The sequence below is a fragment of the Bos grunniens genome, chromosome 16 (assembly GCF_055505025.1).
Source record: "Bos grunniens cultivar Pamir isolate PY7600 chromosome 16, Bosgru_T2T1.0, whole genome shotgun sequence".
In the NCBI taxonomy this organism is placed as follows: Eukaryota; Metazoa; Chordata; class Mammalia; order Artiodactyla; family Bovidae; genus Bos; species Bos grunniens.
The window spans coordinates 14,331,787-14,344,263 of record NC_141180.1 but is presented as its reverse complement, the minus strand read 5'-3'; the positions used below and the strand labels follow the sequence as shown (position 1 = coordinate 14,344,263).

The 12,477-nt window shown below is 42.4% G+C and overlaps 1 protein-coding gene across 5 annotated transcripts in view; it reads left to right on the top strand.

Moving 5' to 3' along the window:
* The first annotated feature begins 11,426 nt into the window (after positions 1 to 11,426).
* The window catches only part of HMCN1 (hemicentin 1), a 537,476-nt gene continuing 536,425 nt past the window's right edge, over positions 11,427 to 12,477 (top strand). For all 5 annotated transcript variants that reach the window (XR_015143096.1, XR_015143097.1, XR_015143098.1 and 2 more), the window contains exon 1: positions 11,427 to 11,694. Coding sequence is in view for 2 of the 5 variants with exons in the window: in XM_086343341.1 (XP_086199467.1) it covers positions 11,427 to 11,694 (268 nt within the window). In the remaining 3 variants the exon portion in view is untranslated. The remainder of the gene's footprint in view (positions 11,695 to 12,477) is intronic.

Below are 12,477 nucleotides of genomic sequence, written 5' to 3'. Positions count from 1 at the left end.
TCCGTAACAGACAACAGGGGTTTGGCTGACAAAGGGTAGAAGACTCAGTCCCAGTGCTTTTCCCTCTTCTGTCCCCCTGGCTGGCCACAAGCTTTGTGGCTTCATTAAAAATGTAAAAGTAGAATGTTCTATTCCGCTAAGCACGCCATGAAAGAGTTATGCTGTTCTTTCTTCTCTTGACATTTGTACCAAAGGAGAATAAGATTGTAAACATCTGTTTTATATAAGCCAATTCCAGGCTTATAACTTGATTAGTATGAGAATATTTGATGTGATTAATTTTCCAGTTACAACACGATGGCTTTCCATTCTTTTATTGCCTTCTTAAGGAAGACGAGAAAAAAATAATCTAACTTTATTATTTTTTTTTTAAGTTTCATAGCGGTGCCAAGTACAACCATTATGGTCAAAGTACAAATGTACTTATGGTGCAAAAGTACTCTACTTTTAATTCATTGTATTGCAAAGAATAGCCCATTACTTACCCTGTAGAAATGTGCTAAAGTAAACATCAAATAATCCTGGGGCTCGTTACATGGAGAACTAGACATTTGGGGGAAGATCATTGAGGATAATGTCAAACCATCTAGTGAGTTGCAGGAGGCAGTTTACAATAAGCAGTGTATAGACACATTACTTTCTAGCAATTGTCTTGAGAACTCAGTCTTTTAAGGCAATGTTCTCCTGAGCGAGGCTTTATTAGGCCTAGTGTGATAAATGCTTCCAATTAGGTGATCTCTTAAAATTCTTAGCCAGTGAGCAGAGTCTGATCTTCTCCAGAATAGGTGAAAGAATTCCAAGGGAGAAAACTGAATTGGAGAGAAGATTTTAGTGTTGACTTTGCTATGAATGTGCTAGACCACTTTTAAAAACACATTACCTTTTCATATTTCCATCCTAAAATAGAGCAAAGAGAAGAATCTTCTTAAAGAGGACTTCTGAGAGCTAATTTGGTGATTGTTAGCATGAAACAGGAGATGTTCTGCAATCTACTCCACCTTACTACAAAATCTGCATTGTGTCTTCACTTCCAGGAGCAGCTACTCCCTTCTGAACTCCCATCCTTTACCTCCAAGGACCTTCTAGGACATCTTGGAGGTAATCTAGGATAGTATTTAGGGTTGACCAAGAAAGGATAGGTATTAGCTACCATGAAACTTGCTTTTTCCTCTCATCCTGGTCTCTGTCCGTGGAAACTTTAAAGAATGTTTTTGGCTTGCCCTTGTTTGGAATTACCTCTGCAGATCTTTCATAAAAGGCAATGGGAAATTGCCAAATACTTCTGCTGCTTTTTAAAAAAGTAAAACTGTCTATATTTGCAAATAATGTAATCACGTATGTAGAAAGTCCTAAGAATCTGTATGAAAAACCACATCTTATTAAACCGATAACAAATTTACAAATTCAGCAAGGTTGTCAGAACACGATGGCACCCCACTCCAGTACTCTTGCCTGGAAAATTCCACGGATGGAGGAGCCTGGTAGGCTGCAGTCCATGAGGTCACGAAGAGTCGGACACGACTGAGCAACTTCACTTTTACTTTTCACTTTCACGCATTGGAGAAGGAAATGGCAACCCACTCCAGTGTTCTTGCCTGGAGAATCCCAGGGACGGCGGAGCCTGGTGGGCTTCCATCTATGGGGTCACACAGAGTCGGACACGACTGAAGTGACTTAGCAGCAGCAGCAAGGTTGTGGTATACAAAGTCAATATATCAAAAAGCAGTGGCATTTTTTAAACTTTTATTTTATATTGGATTCTAGTTGATTTACAATGTTATGTTAGTTTCAAGTATACAGCAAAGTGATTCAGTTATACATATAAATCAGATCAGATCAGATCAGTCGCTCAGTCGTGTCCGACTCTTTGCGACCGCATGAATCGCAGCTTTCTTTTGCAGAATTTTTTCCCCATTTCGGTCATTATAGAATATTGAGTGGAGTTCTCTGTGCTATGCAGTAGGTCCTTGTTGATTATCTATTTTATATATTGTTACTGTTGTTCAGTCACTAAGTCGTGTCTCTTTGTGACCCCGTGGACTGTAGCACACCATGCTCCTGTCTTTGACTAATTCCCAGAGTTTGCTCAGATTCATGTTCATTGAGTAGGTGATGCTATCTAACTATCTCATCATCTGCCACCCCCTTCTCCTTTTGCTTTCAATCTTTCCCAGCATCACAGTCTTTTCCATTGAGTCAGCTCTTTGCATCCGGTGGCCAAAGTACGAGAACTTCACATCAGTCCTTCCAATGAATAAACAGGGTTGATTTTCTTTAGGATTGACTGGTTTGAAGTTCTTCTAGTCCAAGAGACTCTCAAGAGTCTTCTCCAACACCACAGTTCAAAAGCATCAATTCTTTGACATTCAGCCTTCTTTATGGTCCAACTCTCACGTCTGTACATGACTACTGGAAAAACCATAGTTTTGACAATATTGACCTTTGTCAGCAAAGTGATGTCTCTGCTTTTTAATATGCTGCCCAGTTTTGTCATAGCTTTCCTCCCAAGGAGCAAACCTCTTTTAATTTCATGGCTGCAATCACTGTCCATAGTGATTTTGGAGCTCAAGAATATAAAATCTGTCACTTCGTCCACTTTTTCCCCTTCCATTTGCCAGGAAGTGGTGGGACTGGGTGCCCTGATCTTCGTTTTTTGAATGTTGAGTTTCAAGCCAGCTTTTTCTCTCTTTCACCCTCATCAAGAGGCTCTTTAGTTCCTCTTCACTTTCTGCCATTAGAGTGGTATCATCTGCATATCTCAGGTTGCAGATATTTCTTCCAGCAATCTTGATTCCAGCTTGTGATTCATCCAGCCTGCCATTTATATGATGCAATCTGCATAGAATTTAAATAAGCAGCATGACAATATATAGTCTTGTAGTTTCCAATTTGGAACCAGTTTGTTGTCCTGGTTCTATTGCTTCTTGACCCGCATACAGGTTTCTCAGGAGATAGGTAAGGTGGTCTTGTACTCTTATCTTTTTAAGAATTTTCCACAATTTGTTATGATCTATACAGTCAAAATCTTTAATGTAGTCAATGAAGCAGATTTGTTTGGAATTCCCTTGCTTTCTCCATGATCCAACAAATGTTGTCAATTTGACATCTGGTTCCTCTGCCTCTTTGAAACCCAGATTGTACATCTGGGAATTTCTAGGTTCATGTACTGCTGAATCCTAGCTTGAAGGCTTTTGAACATAATCTTGCTAGCATGTGAAATTAGTGCAGATATTTGGTAGTTTGAAAATTCTTTGGCATTGCCTATCTTTGGGATTTGGATGAAAACTGACCTTTTCCAGTCCTGCGGCCACTGCTGGGTTTTCCAAATTTGCTGACATATTGAGTGCAGCACTTTAACAACATCATCTTTTAGAATTTGAAATAGCTCAGCTGGAATTCCATTACTTCCACTAGCTATGCTTATAGTAATTGTTCCTGAAGCCCACTTGACTTCACATTCCAGGATATCCAGCTCTAGGTGAGTGACCACACCGTTGTGGTTGTCTGAGTCATTTAGACCTTTCTTGTATAAGTCTTCTGTGTATTCTTGCCACCTCTTCTTAATCTCTTCTGCTTCAATTAGATCCTTACCATTTCTGCCCTTTATTGTGTCCATCCTTACATGAAATGCTTCCTTCATATCTCCAGTTTTCTTGAAGAAATCTCTAGTATTTCCCATTCTGTTGCTTTCCTCTATTTCTTTGCATGGTTCATTTAAGAAGGCCTTCTTAACTCTCCCTGCTACTCTCTGGAACTCTGTATTCAGTTGGGTATCTTTCCCTTTGTCCTTTGCCTTTTGCTTCTCTTCTTTCTTCTGCTATTTGTAAAGCCTCCTCAGACAACCACTTTGCCTTCTTGGATTTCTTCTTCTTTGGGGTGATTTTGGTTGCTGCCTCCTGTACAATGTTATGAACCTCTGTTCATAGTTTTTCAGGCACTCTGTCTACCAGATCTAATCCCTCGACTTTATTCATCATCTCCACTGTATAATTATAAGGGATTTGATTTAGGTCATACCTTAATGGTCTAGTGGCTTTTCCTACTTTATTCAATTTAAGCCTGAATTTTGCAATAAGGAGTTCATGAACTGAGCCACAGTCATCTCTCGGTCTTGTTTTTGCTGACTGTATAGAGCTTCTCCTTCTTTGGCTGCAAAGAAAATATTCAATCTGATTTCAGTATTGACCATTTGGTGATGTCTATGTGTAGAGTCATCCCTTGAGTTGTTGGAAGAGGGGGTTTGCTATGACCAACATGTTCTCTTGACAAAACCCCTATAGCTTTTGCCCTGCTTCATTTTGTACTCCAAGGCCAAACTTATTTGTTACTCCAGGTGTCTCTTGACTTCCTAGTTTTGCATTTCAATCCCCTATGAAGAAAAGGACATCTTTTTTTTTCTTTTTTCTTTTTTGATGTCAGTTCTAGAAGGTGGTATAGGTCTTCATAGAACCAGTCAACTTCATCTTTTTTAGAATCAGTGATTGAGGCATAGACTTGGATTACTGTGATGTTGAATGGCTTGCCTTGGAAATGAACTGAGATCATTCTCTCATTTTTGAGGCTGCACCTAAGTACTACATTTCAGACTCTTTAGTCGACTATGGGGCTACTCTATTTCTTCTAAGGGAATCTTTCCCACAATAGTAGATATATTTTATACATAGCAGTGTGTATGTGTTAATCTCAGACTCCTAATGTATTAACAGTTTCCCCTTGTCTTATCCATTGCCGTTATACCAGTTCATAGTTTGGAGCCTGAGGGCAGCAGTGCAAAGCAGTGAAGGGCGGGAGCTTGGGAATCAGCTTGCCTGCGTCTAAATCCTGGTTCCGCTCCTCACTAACCATGACCTTAACGCAAATTTCAGAAACTGGCCAAGTCTCAGTTTTGTTAGATGAAGGATGTTGTTGATATTATTACTGCAGCCTACTCCTACTTTTGTCTCTTTCCCCAGTTTACTTCCCTTATTCCATTTCTCACTCATTGTCTGATGACTTCCCTGGTGGCTCAGACGGTAAAGCGTCTGTCTACTATGTGGGAGATCCGGGTTTGATCACTGGGTTGGGAAGATCCCTTGGAGAAGGAAATGGCAATCCACTCCAGTACTATTGCCTGGAAAATCCCATGGACAGAGGACCCTGGTAGGTCCCAAAGAGTGGGACATGACCGAGCGACTTCACATTCAACTAATCGTTTTGCTTTTTTGCTCTTTAGTTTGAATTCCTTCAGTGTCTTTTCATGCCTTCAGGATATAACACAAGCCCCCACCAACTTCACACAGGTGTGCCCTGACAGCATCTTGCCCCTGACGTCTCCTGTGCCTCTCCTGTCTCTGTCCTGGGCTTTCCTATTGATACTTTAGAGCAGAATGCCAAGGAAAGCAGATCAGCACACATATTTGTAGGACCCCAAATTGTGGGGTTTTTGGCCTGATGGGATCAGTCTTTGACCAGTGAGGATGGTTGCTGATGGCTAGCTAATTTCCTCTTTTACTTCCTTCACTTCCTTTGCTCCTTCACAACATTGAGGGGCTAACATAGGGTTTTCAGTCTGTCCTATAGGACCCAGCAGCCAGTAGCTGAAAGCAGAGGCCGACTTGAGAGTGTACTTTTACACCCGCTCTCCTTCTCTGCTGCATCATTCCCTCTACCCCTCATGCCTGCCCCCTGGCATCACACCCCAGACCTTCATTTAAGGCTCTGCTTTCTGGGAACTTCAGCTAAGACCAACAGAGAATGTTACAGCTGGAACAAATTTTAGAAATTGTTTAGTATGACCTGCTTGTGAGTGACAGAACTGAAAACAATTAGTGGTTGAAGTCACTAGATTCATAGACTAGTGTTCCTTCAGCCTCACAGAGAGTGTTTTTAATAACACAAGTGTGAAAAAAGGCTATATATTACTATTTATTATTATCGTTATTTCTGAGAAATACTCTGTTATTTCCCAGAAATTTATATTGTTATTTCTGGGCTATACTCTGACTTAAGCATCACCGTCTTTTTTGCCCCACCCTTCCTTCTTCCATCCTGGGCCATGTCCTCTTCCTAACCCAATCACTTTCTCCCATTTTATATTCTTGGTGTTCTTAGCTGACTGCCTGCCAACATCTACTTTCAGGGAGTCATTTATTTTATAGTGTAAATAACATTTCTGTACAGGGCTACTTGGGCCCTAGAGATCTGCATTTGAAAAAGAGTTCAAATTTTATTGAAAAGCAGTGGGAGAACCATGTATGTCTCCCCCATGTTGCAAATTATAGTCATCAATTATATGAGACTGGAGTGGAGAGATGCACCGGGATTATGGAAGTTAATGTGTATTTACACTAAATATCCCTTTTCTTTATCACCTGTTTTCCCCATCATGGCACCTTGTAAACCTTAAACATGTTCTTGAGTGTTACCACCCACTTCGATTTGAGGATGCTAGTGAAGCTACAAAAGATCGTCTATAAATAAACAAATACAAATGCCTCCGTAGTTAGGCGTCCCTTCCAAAGCATTGTGTCCCCAATGCATATACACATAGCTTCAAACTTGCAATGCTGTAACTTCAAATAAATATAATGGTAATACTACTGCTAAACTTTATTGAGTACTTGCTGCATTGCCAGGCATTGGGCTAAGTGCATCATAAGCATACTTTTCATTTCGCTCTCAGGCAAAGAAGGACAATGATCCCGGAGAGATGGGAAACAAGTCCTATAACTGTCCCAGTTCACCGTCTACAGAGAATTTCCAGGCCATGGTGTGCGGCAGTGGCATCAAGATGGAGCGGGGAGGAGAGTTCTCCTTGTATATTCAGCTGAGTGCTGACCATCAATGGGCATGTGAGGAAAAAACCACTTGAAAGAGTTCAGGTGACTGTGCCCACGCTCACACTGGGAGGCGGATGGCTCTGTCCTCACCTGCCGGGCTAGAAAACTTCATGCTGCGAAGTGCACTGGGTAGAGTACTCAGGAGAGTCTTTCCTCAGCAATGCGGAATAATTCATTCTCCACTGAACAGTGCTTTGTTCTGACAGGACAAATTTTAAAAATGAGTCGCAAACGGATCAAACTCTTTCCAAATAACTTTAGTCTGTCCCAGAATAGAGTTGAAGAATATTGATAAAACTACAAAAATATCTAGTATAAATTCATAATATAAAGGTAAAATTCATATGTTTGACATTCAATCAGAAAATGTGAGACCTGAAAGGACGCAAGAAAATACAATCTATACTAAGGAGAAACACTGATGAATTGAAACTGATGTAGAGCTGATACAGATAGTAGAATGTCAGTCAAGGACATAAAAAGTTATTAAAACTGTATTCCAGATATTCACACATTTAAAATGAGACATGGAAGACATACATATGTATATATGATTCTGACTGAGCGACTGAACTGAACTGATATATAGGATTCAAAGAGAACTTCCAGAAATAAAAACTGCAGCATCTGAGATGTAAGGTACACTGGATGAGACAACTGGCAGAATAAACATTAAAGAAAAATAGATTAGTGAACTTTAAGAAATAGCTTGAAAACTAGCAAAAATTGAAACATAACAAGAGAAGAAAATAGTAATTAAAAAAACCGAAGAGACCATCAGTTACCTAGTGAACTAGGTAACAATTTCATGGCCTCATATATGTTAATTGTTTCATATAAAAGGACAAAATATTTATGATAGAAATTTCTCACTGGGAACAGTGCAAAAAAGAAGAAAGTGGAGTAACATCTTTAAGATACTAAAAGGAAAACGAAAACCTGCCAACCTAGAATCCTCTATCCAACTAAATAAATAAAAACAACCCACAGACATAAATGAAACAAAACCCCCAAACTGTCAAAAACAAAGGTGAAACAAAGAATTTTTTGAACACACAAAAGTGAAAGAATTCATCACCAGCAGAACGGCACTACAGGAAACAGTGAAGCAAACGCTTCACGGGGAAGAAAATGGTATCAGATGAAAGCCTGGACTCACAAAGAGCTGAACAGCGCCGGAAATGGCGACTACATGAGCAAATACGTTCATTTTTAAATTATTTAAATACTTTAAAAAGATAATCGACTACTTTAAAAATTACATTAATATAGTGTTGGGTTTAAAATATTGTAAAATAAAATGGAATGAAAATAGCAAACAAGATGGGGAGGAAATTAATGGGAGTATATTATTCTGAGGTTCTTTTACTGCATGGGACGTGGTATAGCATTACTTGAAGGAAGATGGTGACATATTTAAACACCCTTGTTATTTAGTTTCTGAGTCCTGCCCGACTCTTTTGCTTTTCCACGGACTGGAGCCCCTCCACTCCTCTGTCCATGGGATTTCCCACCGCCAGGCTCCTTTGTCTGTGGGAATTTCCAGGCTAGAATACTGGAGTGGGTTGCCAAGTCCTTCACCAGGGGATCCTCCCAACCCAGGAATTGAACCCATGTCTCCTGCTTTGCGGCAGATTCTTTACTACTGAGTCATCGGGGAAGCCCTGTTATAAACGCTGTGTGCTTAGTCACTCAGTCCCGTCTGGCTCTCTGCGGCTCCTCTGTCCTCCTCTCTGTAGCCCTCCAGGCTCCTCTGTCCACGGGGTTCTCCAGGCAAGAATACTGGAGTGGGTTGCCAAATCCTCCTCCAGGATAAACACTATAGCAACCACTAAAATAAAATAGTTATAGCTAATAAGCTGGCAATAGAGATAAAATGGAATCATAAAAAAACATTCAGTCAACCCAAAAGAAGGCAGAAAAATGGGAAAAAAGAAACAAAGAACAGAAGAACATATAAAAAACAAATAGCAAGATGATAGATTTCAACCCAACCATATCCACAATCATACTGAATGGAAATAGTCTAAAGAGCTCAATAAAAGGCTGAGATTGTTTGCATAAAAAAGCAAGACCCAATGCTAAGGTGACTACAGGAAACACATTTTAATATACACAAGTTAAGAGTGATAAGATGGGAAGTTATATATCATGCTAAAACACTAATCAAAACTGGAGTGCTATATTAATATTAGACAAAGCATATTTCACAGTAAATAATCTTACCAGGGATAATGAATGTAACTTCACAATGATAAAAAAATCAATTAATCAAACTGACATAATAATCCTAAGTATTTATGCATCTAATTACAGGCTTCAAAATGCATGAAACAAAACCTCATAAAAGGACAAGAAGAAATCGACAAATCCACAATTAAGTCAGATTTTGATTCCGCTTGTTCTGTTAGGAAGGCAGAAATCAGTAAGAATACAGAAGAGTCGAACAACACTATCAAACTAATTGACATTTATGGAGAATTCCCACCAAACAACATTTTTTTCAAGTGTACATGAAAAGTTACCAAGATAGATCACTGAATCCTTACTAGGTCGGTTCTACCATTATTTCCATTTACAGCTGAATCAACAAAGGCATGAAGAGGTAGGTAACTTCTGAAGATACACCGTAATTAAGGGTCACAGCTGGGCATTGCACCCAGATTATCTGACCCAGAAGTCTTAATCAGCAAGCTCTACCCCCTCCCCTGAACACCTGGAACAGCTCAGGTCTCAGTGAAGTCTCTAAGACTTAGAATGCAATCCCTTTAAGATAAACAAAGGAGTAGGTTACTCAAATAGCATTTTCTAAATACTACTTAGAGAGGAAATACTTTCCTCCTTTCTTCTCATATTCTCACTCAGCCCAAATGGCTAGGCTGCTTCCTTTAAATGACATGACTTATAGGTATCATAAACTCAGGTTCCAGAGTCGCTGGGTCTGAAAGGGAAGACAGTTGCAGATTAAAGTCTAAGAGGCTCAGGGGAGCTGGCTCTTCCTGAGGCTGCCTCCGTGTCGGATGGGTGGTCTAACACACATTCCAACTGGATCAAGATGCCTGCTGGCCCCTCTTTAAATGCCAGGATCCGGATAGCAGCTCCTTTAGCAGGATGTGAATACATTTTTATTAAAAAGAGGCAAAGAACCTTCAGCTTATGGTTGACGTTCTTTGTCCACCTTCTTATCTGTTACTGGTACCAAAATGCATGTAATAATGACAAGACGGAAAAACGCTGTACTGTTCTTCAGGGCGAGGTTTCCTCACTTATCAGCAAGAAAATGCCACAGAGGGGAACACCTTTGTAATGAGCCTTTGGCTGAGGCTGGGCACACGGGTGTTCTATGGGAGGAAATATGAAATGATATTATTCTGCCTCACTATGCTGAGGGGAGGATTTATGTTGCTCGGCAAGCATGAATCTTGATAGTGGAATTTAACAAAAAATCAATATTCTCCTTCAGACGGTCTCTCTCCCCCTCCCTCTTCCTTTGCCTCTCTCGCCCTCTCATCCGGTGCACTGAGCCTCCATCCTGTACTCATCACACCCAACTGCTTTGACTCCTACCATCTTTTCCACCTACACTCAGTGACTACCAGGCCCCGATGTCTCTCTCTCGTTTCCCTCCACAACCCTTTTCCCTGTCCTCCCGTTTCTGGCCGGTCCAGCTCTCTCCTCCCTCCCTCCCCACCAAAGCCCCACAGTACCCGAGGAGACCAGAGTGATTATGTGGCTGCAGCCCAGCCGGGAGGACCTTTCCAGCTCCCCCTCCCGGCTGAGTTAAGGGCTGAGGACGGGAAGCTGGGCTGCGCAAGGGGGGTGGTCTCGGTTTCTTGGGGGCGGGCGGGGGTTACTATGAAAGAGGTGTCTGAAGCAACGTTTTGCATCGTAGGGGAAAAAAAAAGGCAATCCCCTTTGTGCACTGGGTTAGCGCAGTGTCCCTCGGTTCGGGACCTCGCCACACATTCTTGCAAGCCATTGTTTACCCCGGGGTTTTGGAGGGGAGGCGCCGCGCGGGTGGGCGCGGAGGGGACCCTGGGAGCGCTTCCCTGGTACTCAGTTGACCCGAGACTCGGTGGGGAGAAGTTGCCCTCCAGGAGGCGGGGCCCCAGAGCCAGGAGGAGGAGGGGGGCGTCCCCTCGACCAATCAGGAGGCGAGGCCGAGCCCGTCTTCCCTTCCCCGGCCCGCTCGCGGGCGGGCGGCGCGCAGTGGAAAGTTGGGAGCCGCTGCGGCTGGTCCGGGCGGAGAGCGGCGGCGGCAGCGAGGGCAGCGGACTCGGCGCGGCGCCGCTGGCTCGGAGCAGTCCCCGGGGCATGGGCCGGGCGCGCCGCCCGCACTCAGCCACACGCCGCCCGGGCCGCGGGCACTCGGCCGTCCCGAAGGAGGCTGCGTCCGGACGAAGGCTGCCGCATCTTTGCCTCCCCAGCCCCGTGCAGGGATTTCGGGTTCGGTGCTCGTCCCCATCTGATTCTCAGCCCCCAACTTTTGGCAAGTTCAAAGAGGTTTCTGTAGTCGAATAAATTGCCCCCAGAGGAAACCCGCTGCCTATTGAGGAGGATTCAGCAGAGTGCTTGGGCGCTCCAGGAAAAAAAGAAAAAAAAGACAAAATGATTTCCTGGGACATGATCCACACCATATTCTTGCTCGCTCTTCTTTATCCTTCCCGAGCGCAGGATGCAATCCCCCAGTCCGAGGTCGAGGCAGAAGAAATTCCCGAGGGGGCCTCAACCTTGGCTTTTGTGTTTGATGTGACTGGTTCCATGTATGATGATCTAGTTCAGGTGATCGAGGGGGCTTCCAAAATTTTGGAGACGTCTTTGAAAAGACCTAAGAGACCTCTATTCAACTTTGCTTTGGTGCCTTTCCACGACCCAGGTAAGGGAAATACTTGTTCTTTGTTATTCCTTATGATTACGTTCTTATGCCTCGAAATTGCGTGTCAGTAAGTTTCAGAACCATTATAAATGTGTAGCTGAATACAGTTGTAACAAAGAATTGCTCGCCTACATCTGGGCTTGCTCTCTGACACCTGCTCGTGTCTCATCCATGGAGATGGCTTGTTTGGGGTGCTTGCACAGTGGTACCCAAACCTGGAAAGCGTAGAATTATGAAAACCAGAGCAATGATATCAAAATCAGAGTTAATTAACTTAAAAATTTTGAAACTAAAGAATGTTTAAGGCAGAGTGGTACATTGGGTATTCAGCAGCAGTACTTTAACAGCTAACACCCAACTTGAGAACATTCTCAAGATAACTCTCAAGTTAGGGGGAGAAAAACCTGTTGTGTGAGACACAGGGAAGCTTGTAAGCAATAATTACTAATGAACTGAAGAGATGAAAATAAGCCATTCATTTGTTAATTGAATCTACTGATCTTCGCACCAGATCATCATTAGTTCTCGGCTCACAGATGGTAATAAATGGGTCCTCCTCTCTTTCAGTAGAAATGCATGTAATTTGCTATGGTGGTGCTCTTTAAAGGTAGTTGAAGTACAATCACTTTATTTTTTGCCCTAAAGCCATGGGTTTCAGCTGCTGCGCGGTAATTTGATCCTCTCTGCTTTTTTCAGTTTCTCTTTAAAGTGGCACCTTTCTGTGAGGCTCATAGGAGCCCTCATTGTCAATGCGAGGGTAGCATTACCTGGGGAGCCCTGGGG